Genomic DNA, 16,632 nt, shown 5'->3' on the forward strand with positions numbered 1-16,632 from the left:
GTACAGTTTGGGAAAAGCTTCCAGTCAGTCCAATTCCAGGTGCACAATAAAGGTTAAGGTGTGACCACATAGAAACTCCTTTACAAAGTACATGTGACCATGAGGGTGGGTTTCATATCTGAAAGGCCTAGAATCTAGTGTGGTCTCTGACCAAGACATCATAGAGGTCAGCAGGTCATAATGTACATGTGACATCTTCTGTAAGGATGGGTAATGGTCTAGGAGGGCAGAGTCTGGGATAATCATCCTGGGGAATTTGGGGGAGGTCTGCTTCTATACCAAAAGGGGTGAGGTCTGCCTCCACAGACCGTAAAAAGGTCACCAGGTCATTAACAAAATCCACTCTCAGCTTTCTGGATGGAATGCAGGCATTTGATTTTTATCTCTTCCATTTGATCTCTTATCCTACAAAATATCAGCACTTAGCCCAGTGTGCCTCAAATGTCCTTACAACACATTAACATATGGTTGGGCAAAGTCATCTAACACAAGGCCAACTTTATAACAAAACGTGAAACATCTCGTGGTATTTATTGAATACTGTTTTGAGAATTTCAGCATGGTTATATAAATAAGCTTTTGTTAACACTGTAAAGTAAAAGATTGTGAGTTGAACCATTGTGAATTGGGTAGCAGCAGTATATAAGAACTGGATACATGCAGAAAATTGCCAGTAGTTACAGGACATGCCTAGCTCACACCCTGGGTCTGCTTCTGACCCGCTCTTGTCAACAAGCACATTAGTCATAATTGTTTTAGAGATAAGGCCTTGCCCTATAACCTGGTCTTGCTTCGACCCTGAGATCCTGTTGCCTTGGCTTCCCCAGTCCAGGGATTCTAGGCATGTGCCAGCATGCTTGACATTAGTGCAACTTTTTAAAGTAGCTGTCTGGAATAAAATGTCTTAAACTGACTAGCAATGGTTGTTAAAAGAAGAGGACTAAAAAGTAAAGAAAGTGGTGTAAATGCTTCAAGCATTCATGTGATACAAGTGTTTTTGGCAAGAAAAAGCAAGTGACTATTGCTTAGCATATGTAAAGTTCTAGTCCATATTTAGAAGGCTATTGCTTAAATGTAGTGAATTATGTAAATACATTAACAAATTATTTCATTCAGAACTAAAAAAGAATGCAAAAGATGAAAGGCATACTCGCCCCCTTTCCTGTGTTGCTCACAAACCACTACCTCAGGAATGCCCTCCTACAGTAGGTAAATTCGGTAGCAAATCTCGCAACAATCTGCCTCAACCTGTATTCGTGTGTGAATAGTACCACCAAATTTAGCACCAAGCAACCGTGGTCTTTCCTTTGTTCTCAGGTACTCTACCTGTGATGGCATTTGATATAGGAGCTCCCGCTTGCAGAGTGGCTGGGAAAAGACTAGGAAACTGGTCTAGTTTCCTCTTTCAGGAATCCAAACTGATCACCACACGAGGACTTTGCCAGTTGACAGTAGAGCAAGGCCCTGAACTTCCGATCTTCCAGCCATATATAAATCTACCACTCCATCTAGACTCCCACCCCACCTGAACCTACACCCGACCAAAATACGACAAATAATTTGTAACTTAGCACACAGTTAAACATTTGGACTAGTGCTTGCGTTTTAGTTTCTTCTGTTGTTTTCAAAGACAATAATTAATCTACCAGTGAAAATGTAATAAAAGCGGGATTAATGAGGGCTGGAATACATAGTGTAAAATGATATTACTTGAGTCCCCAGAGATGTTTTTAAATTTTATGTGTGTGTATTTAAAGGCTGCATGAGCACAGTTCAGTTAGTACAAACACATGCTGTCCCTTCAATGATGTTCATGCTTCTAGGTACCTTCCCCAGCCTAGTCTACAAGCTGCAGGAGGACTTCCGGCCGACTCATCCGGGGCTTCCGCATTGGGCGGGGACACTGGACCCAATCTGTGACCTTATTGATTGCTTTTGCCTGAGCGGCCGCAGGCTCACCGAAATCGACTGCTCGGGTCTGGCGAGTGCGACGCGGGAAAGCGAGTTTGAAGCCGTCCCCAGTTCGCTGAGGTGGCGCGCCCTCCTCATCCCTGACTGTGCTGCGAGCTGCCATGTCCGAGGCGTATTTCCCAGTGGAGTCGGGCGCTCTGGGGCCGGAGGAGAACTTCCTGTCTTTGGACGACATCCTGATGTCGCAGGAGAAGCTGCCGGTGCGCGTTGAGACGCCCATGCCGCGCCTGGGAGCCTTTTTCCTGGAGCGAGGCGCGGGCTCCGAGCCGGACCATCCACTCCCTCAGGTGAGGCGAGCCCGGGCAGGGCAGAGGTTTCCAAGATCTGGAGGCGAAGGGAGTCCTCGGGAGTCCCGGGAAGCTGCACAGCACTCGGAGGGCGCTCCCGCCACCGATCTTCTTCTTCAGACTTTCCAAAGTCATTGGCTTTGCGAACGCCGAAAGATTGGCTCCAGCCCATCATCTCAGGGTCTCTTGGTTCTGTTCATGGTTTCCATAAAACTTATTTGAAGTTTCGAAGTCTGGGAACTGCAGATTGTCATGCGCACTCGGCACAATTATGACAGTGTCTGCAGCCTGTTTCTGAGAACCGACTGTCCAGCAGGGGATGGGGGTCTGTGATGGGGGATAAATTGTCATCTTCTCACTTAGGCGATTCTACAAAGAGTGAGTACCTCAGCCAGGGTTCCATAGTAAGTCCGTGCTGGCTTAACCGAGGCAGTCCTCGGTAAAAGGTTGCTCATAACAATTTTCAGTGTCGCACTGAAAATGGCAACTGCAGCTCCCCGTATGAAGCCATTTGCCCTCCCATAAACCTATCAAACGCTGGGTTAACAAAGCCAGGGTCCTCCAGTAAATGGTGAACTGGGATTCGAACCTTGGGCTCTATGGCTTCAAGTACGAGTTTGTCCCAAGAGCGTAACTTGCAATGGTTACTTTCATTTCCTGTTAGGTCCTTTAAGTTTTGTTTAGAAGGGTATTCAGTTTTGTCTTTGTCTATTTCTAGGTACTTTTTCTCAAAGTAAAACACCACATTTTGACTTTTTCAACAACAGAAAGGCTCATTTTTGCTTCCTGGGCTGCTTCTCAACCTCACAGTCCTTTGTAAATGGACTCTTCAAAGTCGACTGCCATGTTTTTGAAGAATATTCCAGGACTGGGGGTGAATCCTGGAGCGTTTCACATGCCAGGCAAGCATGCTACCACAGAGTTCTACCTCAAGTGTCAACTTTATTGGCTCCCCATTGTCATAAAGAAAGATTTAGGAGTCTTTTGTTTTTGTTTTTTTTTTTAATGTTTTTGAGACAGGGTTTCTCTGTGTAGCCTTGGCTGACATAGAACTGGCTCTGTAGACCAAGCTGGCCTCAGACTCAGCAATCCTTTTGCCTCTGCCTCCCTGGTGCTGGGATTAAAGGTGTGTGTCACCACTATCTGACTAGGATTTAGTTGAGCTCTTACACTCTACTGAACAAGATATCCTGCCTAGATTTGGGTCTTCTTTTCTTTTCTTTTCTTTCTTTTTTTTTTTTTTCTTTTTTTGGTTTTTCGAGACAGGGTTTCTCTGTATAGTCCTGGCTGTCCTGGAACTCACTTTGTAGACCAGATTGGCCTTGAACTCAGAAATCCACCTGCCTCTGCCTCCCGAGTGCTGGGATTAAAGGCATGCGCCACCACACCCGGCTGGGTCTTATTTTCTTAATTTACCTAATATTCTAGTCTAGCATCTTAAAAAAAGAATTAAAGAATAATTTTTAGCTATTATATTTCTCTGGGTTCTTCTTAGCTATCGTCAGGCCTTTTTGTTGTGGTTGTATCTAATGACAGTTTTCTGGATATGATAACAGATAAAGTTTGCTTGATATTTTACTCATGACCAAACTGGTTTATTGGTTTGGGAGAGATCACAGGGGTCAGGTTCCATTTTTACTGCATCATACCAACTTAGTGTTGTTGACTCTGTTGTAGATTCTGATTACCAGGCTGAGGTAGTGTTTGTTATGTTTGCCATACTCCGTGGAAGTTATTATATATAGCCACTCTGAAGGAGTAGGCTGTCTTGCTCCAGTTTGAGAGATAGTGTCTACACAAAGTATTTGGAATTCCTCTGCAGCACAGAATTAGGTTTGAAGATATTTTTTTATGACATTTAATTTCACTCATAGATATAAGACTTCATAGTTTGCTTCTTATGTTGATTTTGATATGTGCCTTGAACTCTGTTCTCCTGCCACATTCTATGCCCCTGCACCTGCCTTCGTCTTTCTTTATAGGCAGAGTGAGCTGGGTCTGATGCTCCAGTTGTGTAATACTGGCTACTTTAGAGGCTGAGGCAGGGAACTGTGAGTTCCACCACCACCTGTTTCTTAAGTTGTCTTATTGTTTAGTTCTGCAATTTTCCATTTGATATTTTTAGTTTACATTAAAGTCAGTGCCTAATTACTCTGCTACTTAGTTTTAAGTACCCGGCTTCCTACCTTCTAATACCTTGGCCACTCAAGTCCTGGCCTCCTGGCAACCTTGGGCTGTTTATTTCCGGCCCTGGGATGTTTGTGTCCTGCTCTACCTCTCTACCCCTAAAGTTGCCCCTCCCTCTACGATAGTTCTCCCTTTGAGATGAAAATTTTCCATGGCTTCCTTTAATCCAGTTGTTTTTGCATATGAAAAAATTTATTCTAATTGGGTGTATCAGTGTGTGTCTGTATAGATGTATGTACATCGGTGCAGATGCCTATAGAGGCCAGAGGAGTCACATCCCCCTGGAGCTGTAGTTAGAGGCAACTGTGAGCTGCCTGATATGGATGCTAGAAATTGAACTCTCCATCTCTGTAAGAGCAGGATGTGCTGAGCCATCTTCCCTGCCCCCTTTTGTACCTTTTTATAGATTTTATAGATTTCTGGTCCATCATGTCATCTCATCTTGTCATGTTGTACATTTCTTTTAAGGCTTTGAGAACATAGACATTGACCCTTTCTGCCATCTCCAAAGCCAGGAGGTGGGTGGGGAAAGAGACCACCACCTGACTTCAGACTAATTTCATTTTATTCTATTCTACTAGCATCCAGACTGGTACTTAGTGCTTAGCAGACACCCAGCAAGAGCTTATCTACCATAGATGGAGAATATTCAAGGAAAGTAAAAAAAAAAGATACTCATTTACTTTAGAGAACTCATGTTTTTGCTGATTGTTGTTACGATTTATTTTCTGTCTTTATTAGATCATAACGTAAATCCTCAGCCCAGGCTGAGCTCATGGAACTTGAGAGTAGGATAGTGATGGTAGAGGCTGGGAAAGTGGGGCAGGAACTTGGTTAGCAGGTATTACCTTGTAGTGAGAGTTAAGGAGTTCTGGTGTGCTGAGTAACAGACCACTTAAGAAAAAGTAAGTTATACACAGAGAAACTCCATCTTGAAAAACAAAACCAAACAAACAAAGAATAAGTAAGGGTCTGGAAAATGTGGCTGAGTGGGTGACGTTCTTGCTGCATTAGCACAAGGACCTGAGTCTGGATCTGCAGCACCCACATAAAAAGTCAGGCATGACTGTGCCTCTCTCTAACTCCAGGAGTAGCAGGGCTGGGGTCGACTGGTTTGTCCCCAGCACCCACTGACTGACTGACCAGTTAGAGTGGCTAAAACAGCTAGTACCAGATCAGCAAGAGCGCACTCTCCAAATTAAAAAGTGATTGAGGAAGGCATTGTGACATCAGCCTCTGGCCTCTCCACATTTACACCGTGTTCACCGGGTTGACAGTGTCTGTCCCTGCTAAAATAATGTAAATAACACTGTAAGTGTAAGGTTCATTTCCTCAGACCACTTCACAGTCACTTCCCCAGTAGGAGAGACAGTATTTTTCAGACAATATGCATTTCCTTTTCTTCTTTTTTTCACATACACTGACTGTGCCTTTTGTTTTTCAATTTTATGTTCTTGTCTGACGCAGGGCACAAAACTTGAACTTCCCCTGTGGCTGGCTAAAGGACTCTTTGACCACAAGCGGCGCATCCTTTCTGTGGAACTTCCCAAGATGTACCAAGAGGGATGGAGGACAGTATTCAGTGCAGATGCTAATGTCGTGGACCTCCACAAAATGGGGCCCCATTTCTATGGGTTTGGCTCACAACTCCTGCATTTTGACAGTCCGGAGAATGCAGATATTTCCCAGTCTCTGCTGAAGGTAAGTAGTGTGTAGTATTGGGCTGTACATATCTTGGGAGCCTGTGGTGGCATTTTTATCCCTTGTGTTAGTCAGGGTTCTCTAAAGGTGTGAGTGAGTGTGTGTGTGTGTGTGTGTGTGTGTGTGTGTGAATACATGGGGACTTAGAGCTGGAGAGTTGGCTCAGTGGTTAAGAGTACGTACTGCTCTTCCAGAGGACCCAAGTTCAGTTCCCTGTACAACATTTCTCCCTCCCTTTTCTCCTTCCAAACCCTTCCATATGTCCCTCCCCACTCATTCAAATTTAGTCTTTTTGTTTTCACTAATTGTTATTGCATGTGTATATATATTTGTATATACATATATGTTCCTAAATATAACCTTCTCAGTCTGGATAATATTACTTATATGTATGTTTTTAGGGCTGACTATTTCAAAAAATAAAAAAGAAATGTAAAAAGCACCGGTGGGCTCTCAGATCAATAAAAAGTGGAGAAGAAAAGACAGCTATTAAGGGGATATATTGAATTAGTTTATACTAGGCTTCTCACACCAAAGAGACTAAAATCCAGTAGTTGCTCAGTCCACAAGACTGATGTCTCTGTAGTCCCCATCTGGTGCTGAAGGTCTAAAGGATTCTTGGAGAGCTGCTGGCTGCCAGCAAGAGTGAAGGCAAGCAGACGGGCAGTTTCCCTCTGTGTCATTTTATCTGAGCTGTCATCAGAAGGCTCTGCCTTTGCTTAGGGTGGGTCTTACTATTTCAAATAAAGAAAATCTCTCCTAGGAGTGCCTAGCAGCTTGCAGTTCAGTTGATTCCTAATCCAGTCACCTTGACAACTAGGATTAGCCCTCACACTTAGTGAAGTGTACGATCCATTACGTGGTTTGTTGGCATTCTAGGGTGACCTACACTTACAGCATGTCGCTAGTTTTTTTTTAAATTGAGCCAGGAATGAAGATGAGTGGTCCCGTACCTACCTATTATGTATGAAGCCATAAGTTCAAGTCCGAGCACCACAAAAATAAAACCCATAAAGGTTTTACATAATATATCCTGGAGGAGTGAAAGGGGAACTTAGGGGTAGATATGATCAAGATACATTGTTTACATGTATGGAATTATCAAACAATAACTAGAAGATACTGGATTTTAAAAGAAAGACAGTTAATCCAACGTCTGTCAGTCACCTGACCAGGAGTCCATCCACCCCAGAGGAAAGCTTGTTTACCTGAAGGCATGCTAAGGAGAAGGGGGGATAACTGCCCCCTAATAAGTTAATATATAATTGTCTTTCCCAGACGCTTCTCTCATGGTAGATCCTTTTCTTTCCAATACTGGCCGAAAAGCCTAAGCATCTTTTCCCTGGCACCCTAGGATCTCTTACTCTTTCTGCAGTCCTGTCAGCCATACAGCTACTTGCCCACTTTCATTGCAAATGGCATGGCTTTTTCTCTTCCTCTTCTCCATCTTGCTCCCATAGGCAGCTTCCAGGATCTACAGCCTGCCTTCCCTGTTGTTTTTCACTCAGACTTAATAAATTGTCCTCTGGTTTCAAAACAAAACAAAAAAAGTTTTACAGAAGTACAGGGTCCTTAATAATGTTTTAATACATGTATACATTGTGTAATGTGTATGTCAGGTTAAACCTATCTGTCTCTTCAAAATTAATTCTTTTGCGTGTGTGTATGGTATGTTTATGTGTGTTTGTGTTAAATGTGTGAGTGTAGGTACATTCTTGCTGTGGCACACATGTAGTGGTCAGAGACAACTTTGGGTGTCAGTCCTCACCTCCCAAGGTCTCAGTTTTGTTGTTCGCTGTTCTTGACTGTGTCGTCTAACTGGTCAGTGAGTTTCCCGGGAGGCTCTTGTCTCCACTCGCATCTCACCATAGAAGCAGTGAGATTACAGATGTGCAGTACTGTGCCCAGCTTTTATGTAGGTCCTGGGAATCCTGGGAATTCAGACTCAGATCCTCATGTTCACATGACAAGTGCTTCACCAAATCACCTTCCCAGACCCTTAGTCATTTTTTCATGGCAAAAAAAAAAAAAAAAAAAAAAAAAAAACAAAAAAAAAAAAATGTAAACTTGGGGTGCATTTTTTTTTGGGAAAAAAAAAAAAAAAAAAAAAAAAAAATTGAAGTACTTTCTTTTTGCATTTTGAAATGTTCATTATAACCATCTGTGGCCACTTTATAGTATGGTAGCACTCCAGAACTTCTTGCTCTTATCTAATACCTTTTAAAAATATATGACCTGCCTACTCCTTTTTTTATTTTCTTCCTAAAAATTGGAACCATCAGGAAATTGAGAAAAAGAAAAAGAAAGATGGTGGTAGATTATACATGATAGGCACATGGTTAAACTGTTCTGGCCGAGTTGCAAGTCTGGACTGGAGTTCCTTTCAGAAATACTTGAGTTACTTGTTTGTCCGTTTGTGATCCGTCTTCTGGAGTTAAAACATGGCTCTCTCATTAACTCTACCTGTGATTACTGAAGCTGCATGGCCTGTCTTAACACCAGTTTTTCATTCGTATGTACAAAATGTAGCATAACATCAAAATCACAGTTACAGTAAAAAAAGATGTAGTGCCATGTCAGTTAATATTTAATAAGCAGCACCATAGTTACTATTCTGTTGTGATAAAACACCATGACCATGCAGCTTATAGAAGAAAGGGTTTCTTTGGGGTTTTTTATTCCAGAGGGATAAGTCCATCATGGCAGCCAGCAGCCAGCAGGGTGACAGGAGCAGGAAACTAAAACCTCACATCCTTACAGTAAACACAAAGAGAGAGAGCAGTCGGAAGGGCACACGGCTTGGAAATTTCAAAGCTCCCCACAGTCACATACTTCTCCAGCAAGGTCGCACCTTCTAGACTCCCCCCAAACAATAGACCAACTGAGTAACAAGGTGTTCTAATATGTTAGCCCTTAGGAGACATTCTCACTCAGCTGTAACTACATACATTTTTTTTTATGGACAAAACAATGTTAACATAATATTGTTATCATTTATGGTGTATCCTAATTTAATTTCTTATTTATTTTAATATTAGAAAAAAAATGATCTTTTGTGTCTCTTGAACAATAAACAGTCAAAAGACTTTAATTCTTCCATTTTAATTTTATAAGAACTGTTGGCTCAAGGGCTGGAGAGATGACTTATAGGTGAAGAGAGCTTACTGTTGCAGAGGGCTTGAGTTAGGCTTCCAGCAACCATGTTGGGTGGATCTCAATGGCCTGTAACTCCAGGGAACCCAATGTCTTCCTCTGTCTTTCATGGGCACTTCAGCAACACAATGAGAACCTGTCTCAAAAAAGCAAAAACTTGGGCTAGTGGGTGTGATGATGCACACCTTTAACTTCAGTAGTCAGGAGGAGAGGCAGGCGGATCTCAAGGCCAGCATGGTCACATAGTGAGATCATGTCTTAAAAATAACAACAAAACTTTGGGTCTGAGAGGATGGTGTATCAGGTAAAAGCACTGGCTACTCTTCCAGAGGACCTAGTTTTGATTCCCAACACCCATATTCCCACTCACAGCCTTCTATAATTCCAGTTCCAGAAGGATCCAGTACCCTTTTGTGGCCTCCCTGCAACTTATACACCATAAAATAAAGGAAAAAAATTTGAATCTTGCCTATTCTGTGGCGGCCTGAGATCACAAAATTAAAAGAGAAGGGGGTGGGGAACATTACTATCCATTCAGTAAAAAAGCTCATACGTACCCTATAGAGCAGAAAGTTGAACTCAAATTCATGAAACACTAGAATAGAAAGTTACAAGAGAGGAAAGCATGATTGTTTTACTAAGACGTGGGCTTTTTATTTCTGTTTGTTGGAGGTAGGTTGTCTCAGTTCCTCAGCATGGCCTGTAACTTGCCAAGTATTTTAGGCTGGCCTCTGCTTGGGATCTTCAGCCTCAAATGTCAGGCATCACATGCTGGGCCAGTAAGTCCAACTCCCAGGACTTGTTCTTGAATGAAAGTTTCCTTTTTTTTTTTTTTAAGTGAGTTGTGTGTTTTCTATTTCCATCACTGCCTTTACGTGTTTCATAGTTGCTTCCAGATTGAATATTTAGCTGTGAGATAGATGAAGACACTGGAGTAGGGGCTTGTGGTTTTCGTTCAGAGCCCAGTGATAAAATGATACCCTTTGATCTTACACATCTCCATCCTGTGCTTAGACTGAGAAAAAACAAACTGAATTCGGTTAAATCCAAAATCCCCTCTGGTTGAAAGCTGTTGGTTATAATTCCTGCAGTCTTTTTTTTACCGATAACAACAGGTAATGCTTCTTCAGAGGCTTGCTATATGCCAGCCTCTCGCTATGTGCTCTACATATGTTACTTCGATGGTTTTTATAACAATCCATTGGGTTTCCATAACAACCTATTTTACTGTAGGAGAAGAAAAGGCTTTCTTAAGTAGTAGAAGACACTCAAGCCTTCCGGGTGAGTCCTGAGACCAAATTCTTGGAAGCTTTCTAATTGGTCCAGTATAGGGGCCGAACAGAAGTCTCAGTGGTTAAGAGCACACACTGCTCATATAGAGGACCCAAGTTCAGTTCCCAGAACCCACTTCAGGTATCTCCCAAGTGTAGCATAAGGGCATAGACGGTTGTGGCAGACACGGGTGATTTTTCTGAGTTCTAGGCTAACTGGGGCTATATCGTGAGATCATAAGTAAATAAATAAATAAATCTTCAAGTGTTCCAGTAAAAAAAAAAAATAGGGCTAGCAAGATGGCTTTGAAAGGTAAAGGCATTTGCAGCTGAGCCTAATGACTTGTGTCTCCCACATTGTCCTCTAACCTGGACACACATGGTGTCACATATGTTCCCTATCTCCCCTATAAAGTAAATTAACAAAGGTTTTCAATGTGTCTGGCTTTATGGGATGTGATGGTGCCCCTGATTCTCTTCCTCTTCTTCAGACTTTTATTGGACGGTTCCGCCGCATCATGGACTCCTCCCAGAATTCTTACAATGAAGACACTTCGGCGCTGGTAGCCAGGTTAGATGAGACAGAGAGGGGCTTATTTCAAACCGGGCAGAGAAGTCTGAATGACTTTCAGAGTTGGGAAAAAGGACAAGCTTCCCAGATTACAGCTTCCAGCCTCGTCCAGAATTATAAGAAAAGGAAATTCACAAATATGGAAGACTAAAAGCCGAACCGAACTGCAACTTGTGGATTTATCTCTGTGCCCTTGATAAGACCAGTTAATTTCATGGGAGACCAAATGTGTATTGCTTCAGGGCTTTTAACCTTCACCAGTCTCAAAGCTTGGAACTACCTGGTTGGGGCGGATGTGGATGGCCTTGACCCTGTTGGTCTTCTGGACTGTAGCTACCTGCTATCCTCACAGCATAGGCTTTTGGCTCAGGAATGCAGCCAAGGAGGAGCCAGACTCCATTTTAAGCAAGGAGCACAGACACATTGCATACACAGTCAAGTTGGAACTCGGATTCCTCGGGTGTCTGGTCTCGTTGGCTGCAAAGTGGGTCATCTCTGCCTGTTCACAACTTTCTCTTAAGCTTATTTGCCTTATCTTCCTCATGGTTGGACAAAGGACAGCATCTCCACCATGCTGCTTACCTGCTGGGACTTAGCCCAGTTTTTAAAACAGGAAATTGGGGAGAAAAGTGGAAAGTCAGATGAATAGCAGAACAGAAAGGAGAAGGCACTGAGCTTTCGTGCCCTGTATTCAGGGCTTTTGAACTAGAATCACATCCCTTCAGTCTACTCAGAGGGGCCATGTACTTGTGTTTGTCAGGGATCTTTAGAGCGCTGGCACACTCATTCCATTCCCTGTCTAGAAAAACTATCCAGGCAGCCATCTTCCAGTAACTTGCCAAAATGACCCAACACAAAGGGAAAGAGGTATATGTTCTCCAGGCCCTTTAGGAAACATGGATTTGTTCCTTTGGCCACATATCTGCGAATCTACAAGAAGGGTGATATTGTAGACATCAAGGGAATGGGCACTGTCCAAAAGGAATGTCCTATAAGTGTTACCACAGCAAAAAAAAAAAAAGAAGAGTCTATGATGTCACCCAGCATGCGGTGGGCATCACTGTAAACAAGCAAGTTTAGGGCAAGATTCTGGCTAAGAGGACCAATGTGCGGATTGAGCACTTGAAGAGCAGAGACAGCTTCCTGAAGCGGGTGAAGGGGAACGAGCAGAAGAAAAAGGAAGCCAAAGAGAAGGGTGCCTGGTTCAGCTGAAATGTCAGCCTGCGCCACCCAGAGAAGCACACTTTGTGAGGACTAACGGAAAGGAGCCTGAGCTGCTGGAGCCCGTCCCATATGAGTTCATAGCCTAATGTACAAATAGAAATAAAGGATCTGGACTGCAAAGTGATTTTCTTTAAAGAAAGAAAGGAAAGCTATCAGGGAGGTGTTAGGAATTGCAAAATAGTTATGAAAGGATGGTTACCAACCTTTGTATAACTGCATCAGGGGCTTACAGGTTGTGAAGAGCCCTTGCTGAAAAACAGCTTGGCAAGTGTTAGTAGAGAAGACTCTTTTACATTAATTTTTTCTCCAGGAAATACTGCAGCTTTAATGCAAAGAGGACCCCTGACCACTTACTGGGAGTCTCTTTAAACATGCACCAAACTGAGAGGGACAAGTTCCCAGACCATAAGCTAAATAAAAAAAGTCTCCTTTCCTGGAGCCCTTTGGATTGTCTGGTGGGCAGTTTCTCCACACCACTGGTCATGCCCCTGGTGTGACCACTGAAAAATATCTTCATTGTAATTAAGGAGAGCTTTGGGTGTCCAGATAACACAGTTGTTTAATGGAAACTTAAAAAATAAAAGACATGCATTAAAATGCCTGTCTTAGCATAAAATTGTCTTTTATCATTCGACTTTCATCCTAAATAAATGATGGGTTTTGTACATGTGTTGTCACTAACTGTCTGGCTGCCAGGAATCAGCAAAACAAGGACTTGTTCTTTGATCATATTCAGCTGTAGTGCTCAAATCTGTGTTTTAGCAACTACACTTCTGTTTTGTAGAATATACATAAACACCAGGGACATTGTCTGGGAGTGTGCTATGCCCTAGGAAGGTGACACTTCTATTTCTTACATAGCTTTTTATGCATACTCAGGGCCCAGAAACCGGGGTGCAAAGAGTATATTAGCTTAGCTTTTGGCAGCTCTGCTTTTACAGGTGGCTTTATTTTTGCAGTTAATACTAGATTGCTGGTATATCTTCTTTAAAAGCAAAACAAATTTCCTCAGGAGTCATATGTACAGAAAAATCTACTTTAAATTTTCAGATTATATCATATGTATTCTTTAACCCCATTTTTAGCTATACACACACACACACACGCCCTTTAAGTCATTCAGACTAAACTACCCCTCAGTTCAGGTTTAAAGTAACTGTTTAGTTCATTCAAGAAGTTGGGGTCCCCCCCCAAAAAAAGCCCACAATGGATTGCCTCAAATATTAAAAAGCTTAAAATCAGTGATGGAACATGTGCCTTTCCCCGCTTTTAGGCATCTGTCCATAATTATAGACAAAAGACTTCACTGTGCAGTTTCCCCGGGGACACATTAGGCTGTAAGAGGAGTGGGACAAGCAAGGCTGTCTCTGGCTGTCCCTGACCTCTACATTTGGACAGCTCCAGGCTTAGCCTGTGGATCTTAAGCCTACCTGCCGATGACTCCTCCTAAGTTCAGAGCTCCAGCTCAGCTCTTGCCCTCCAGTCCTAGATGTATATCCAGCCACCTGCTTGGTGTCTCCACTGGAACGTGTGACAAATCAGATCGTGGTCAAGACTGAGGCCCCAGTCTTAGCCCCAGTCTACTTTTGTGGCCTTTTTCATCTCTATTGATGATAGCTTATCTTTCCTTATTGCTCAGGGAAAAAAAAAATGTCTTTGGCCTTTCCTCTCATTCTGCATCTCTTCTAGACCACCTGTCCTACCTCCAGTGCTGGCACCTAACTATCTCTCCGTATTCACCCTCCACCTTCAGACTGTTCTTACCATATTCCCAATGGTCTGGATCAAACACATCAGATCTAGTCAGACACCTGCCTTTAGCCCACTGACTCAATAATTACCTCTATTACCGCTTCTAAAGCAGGCCTAATCTTTTTTATTTTGTATGAAGGATTCCACTTTCTCCCTAAGAATGCTGAGCCTCTTGCAGAGCTATTCATTTCCTCAGCATCACTGAATCAGTGGACCGCTGTGTCTGAAGAAGTCACACAGGAGTGTGAAATATAAAACGTCTCCAAAAGCTAGGTTAAGAGTTGGTTCCAGGGCTGTAGAAGTGTAGCTCATGCCTAGCAGTCAGGAGGTCTAGGTTCAGGCCTTAGATCTATTCAAAGAAATTCTACATGTAATTTCTTGTTCCATCGCCATCTTTCAAGGAACCTCAAGAGAGCTTTTCTTTGTCTGTATTCTTGAAACAACGGTGTGTCATGCCAAGATTGACCTTTGCAAACAAACAAACAAAACTGTGGAGACCTTAGCTGTGTTTCTGAGGTGGGTATTTCTGTGTTGAGGAGGAAACTATGTACATCAAGGATCTTCAAGAGCAAAATATAAGGTATGGTTATGAAATGACTCAAAATGTAGGCTAAGCCAGGTGGGTGGTGGTGGCACACGCCTTTAATCCCAGCACTTGGGAGGCAGAGGCAGGCGGATTTCTGAGTTCAAGGCCAGCCTGGTCTACAAAGTGAGTTCCAGGACAGCCAGGGCTATACAGCGAAACCTTGTCTCAAAAAACAAACAAACAAAAAAAATGTAGGCTATGGTTATGAAATGACTGGGTAAAGGTGCTTGCTGCCCAGCCTGACAACTTGAGTCCAATCCCCAGGATCCACATGGTGGAAGGAGAGAACACATTCCCTTAGATTGCCCTCTGACCTCATGCACCAAGCACATGCGTGTGCATATGTACAAAATACATCTTAAGCAATTTAAAGATGTAATAAAAAGTACCACAATATCAACATTTGCTATCTAGTAAAGGTAAACTTTTTTTTTTTAAGATTTATTTATTTATTATATGTGAGTACACTGTAGCTGTCTTCAGACACATCAGAAGAGGGAGTCAGATCTCATTACAGATGGTTGTAAGCCACCATGTGGTTGATGGGATTTGAACTCAGGACCTTTGGAAGAGCAGTCGGGTGCTCTTACCTGCTGAGCCATCTCACCAGCCAAGGTAAACTTTTTAATGTAAGAGTACACATATAGTTTTCTAGACAGTGGGACTGGGAAGATGGTAAAGTGCTTGCCTTGCAAACAGGAGGACCTGAGTTTGATCCCCAGAAGCCAAGTGCAAATAGCAGGCATAATGACTGTGCAGGTTATAGCCCTGGGGAGACAGAGATCCAGCAGACAGCCTTGCCTACTTTAGCAAGCTGTAAGCCAATGAGAGACAGTCTCAAAAAACAAACAAACAAACAAACAGACCAGGTGGACAGTACCTGAGGAATGACACTAGAGTTAATTCTCTGGTTTTTATACTTAGCATGCACATATACACATGAACCCATATACACAGGAACACACAAACATACACATAAAAAAATGAATTTCTCTAAACCAGCAGTTCTCAACCTGTAGATTACAACCCTTTTGGGGGGGGGGTCAGGGTCATGTATTAAATATCCTGCATATCAGATACTTACAATTCATAACTATCAAAATACAGTTATGAACTAGCAATGAAATAATTTTATGGTTAGGGGTTGCTACAACATGAGGAACTATATTAAAGGGTCAGAGAAAGGTTGAGAACCACTTCTCTAAACCTAAAGAAAGGTCTTTGTCTTAGGGTTTTTATTGCTGTGGTGAAGAGACACTGTGACCATGGCAACTATTATAAAGGAAAACTTTAGATTGGGGCTGGCTTACATTCAAAGGTTTAGTCTATTGTCATGGCAGGAAGCATGGTGGCATGCAGGTAGACATGGTGCTGGAGAACGACTGAGAGTTGAACATCCTGATCCACAGGCAGCAGAAAGAATGACATTGGACTCCCCTTGAGCTTTTGAAACTTCAAAGCCTGCCCCCCCCCCAAGTGACACACTTCTTCCAACAAGGCCACACCTCCTAAGAGTGCCATTTCTATGAACCTGTGGGGGTGATTTTCATTCAAACCACTACAGTCTCTAAAAGTTGGAATTCCATTGTTAATTGTTGATACTGCCCTCTTGAGTGGTCTTCCCTTATTAATATAGTATTGGATAAAATGTACCGTGACACAAGGGCCCCTCAGCAGAGTCACTGTACTGATTTCTCTTCTCATTGCTATGAAGGGTTTAGTTTTACTCACACGTTGAGGGGAGTGGGTGCAGACACGGCAGCAGGCTGCTCTGTGGTCATGAGGACATGCAGATGGAACTCACCTCTTCATAGCAGCAGGGCAGGAAGTAGAGCTCAGGACAGGAATTAAAGCTCAAGACCAGCCCTCATTGACCTGCTTTCTCCAGTATCTCTATGGCCTGAAGATTTCATAATGTCTCAAAACAGT

General features: G+C 42.8%; 1 protein-coding gene and 1 pseudogene across 1 annotated transcript; both read left to right on the plus strand.

Annotated features, from left to right (window-relative positions):
* Nucleotides 1-1,997: 1,997 nt before the first annotated feature.
* On the plus strand, nucleotides 1,998-12,962 carry Gins3 (GINS complex subunit 3). Its single transcript, XM_021170580.2, has 3 exons — nucleotides 1,998-2,258; nucleotides 5,913-6,146; nucleotides 11,062-12,962. The coding sequence occupies exons 1-3, from the start codon at nucleotides 2,073-2,075 to the stop codon at nucleotides 11,290-11,292; spliced, it is 651 nt and encodes a 216-aa protein (XP_021026239.1). The 5' UTR covers nucleotides 1,998-2,072; the 3' UTR covers nucleotides 11,293-12,962.
* LOC115031720 lies at nucleotides 11,989-12,468 on the plus strand (annotated as a pseudogene).
* Nucleotides 12,963-16,632: the final 3,670 nt, after the last annotated feature.

This window comes from Mus caroli, chromosome 8, assembly GCF_900094665.2.
Source record: "Mus caroli chromosome 8, CAROLI_EIJ_v1.1, whole genome shotgun sequence".
Taxonomy (NCBI): domain Eukaryota; kingdom Metazoa; phylum Chordata; class Mammalia; order Rodentia; family Muridae; genus Mus; species Mus caroli.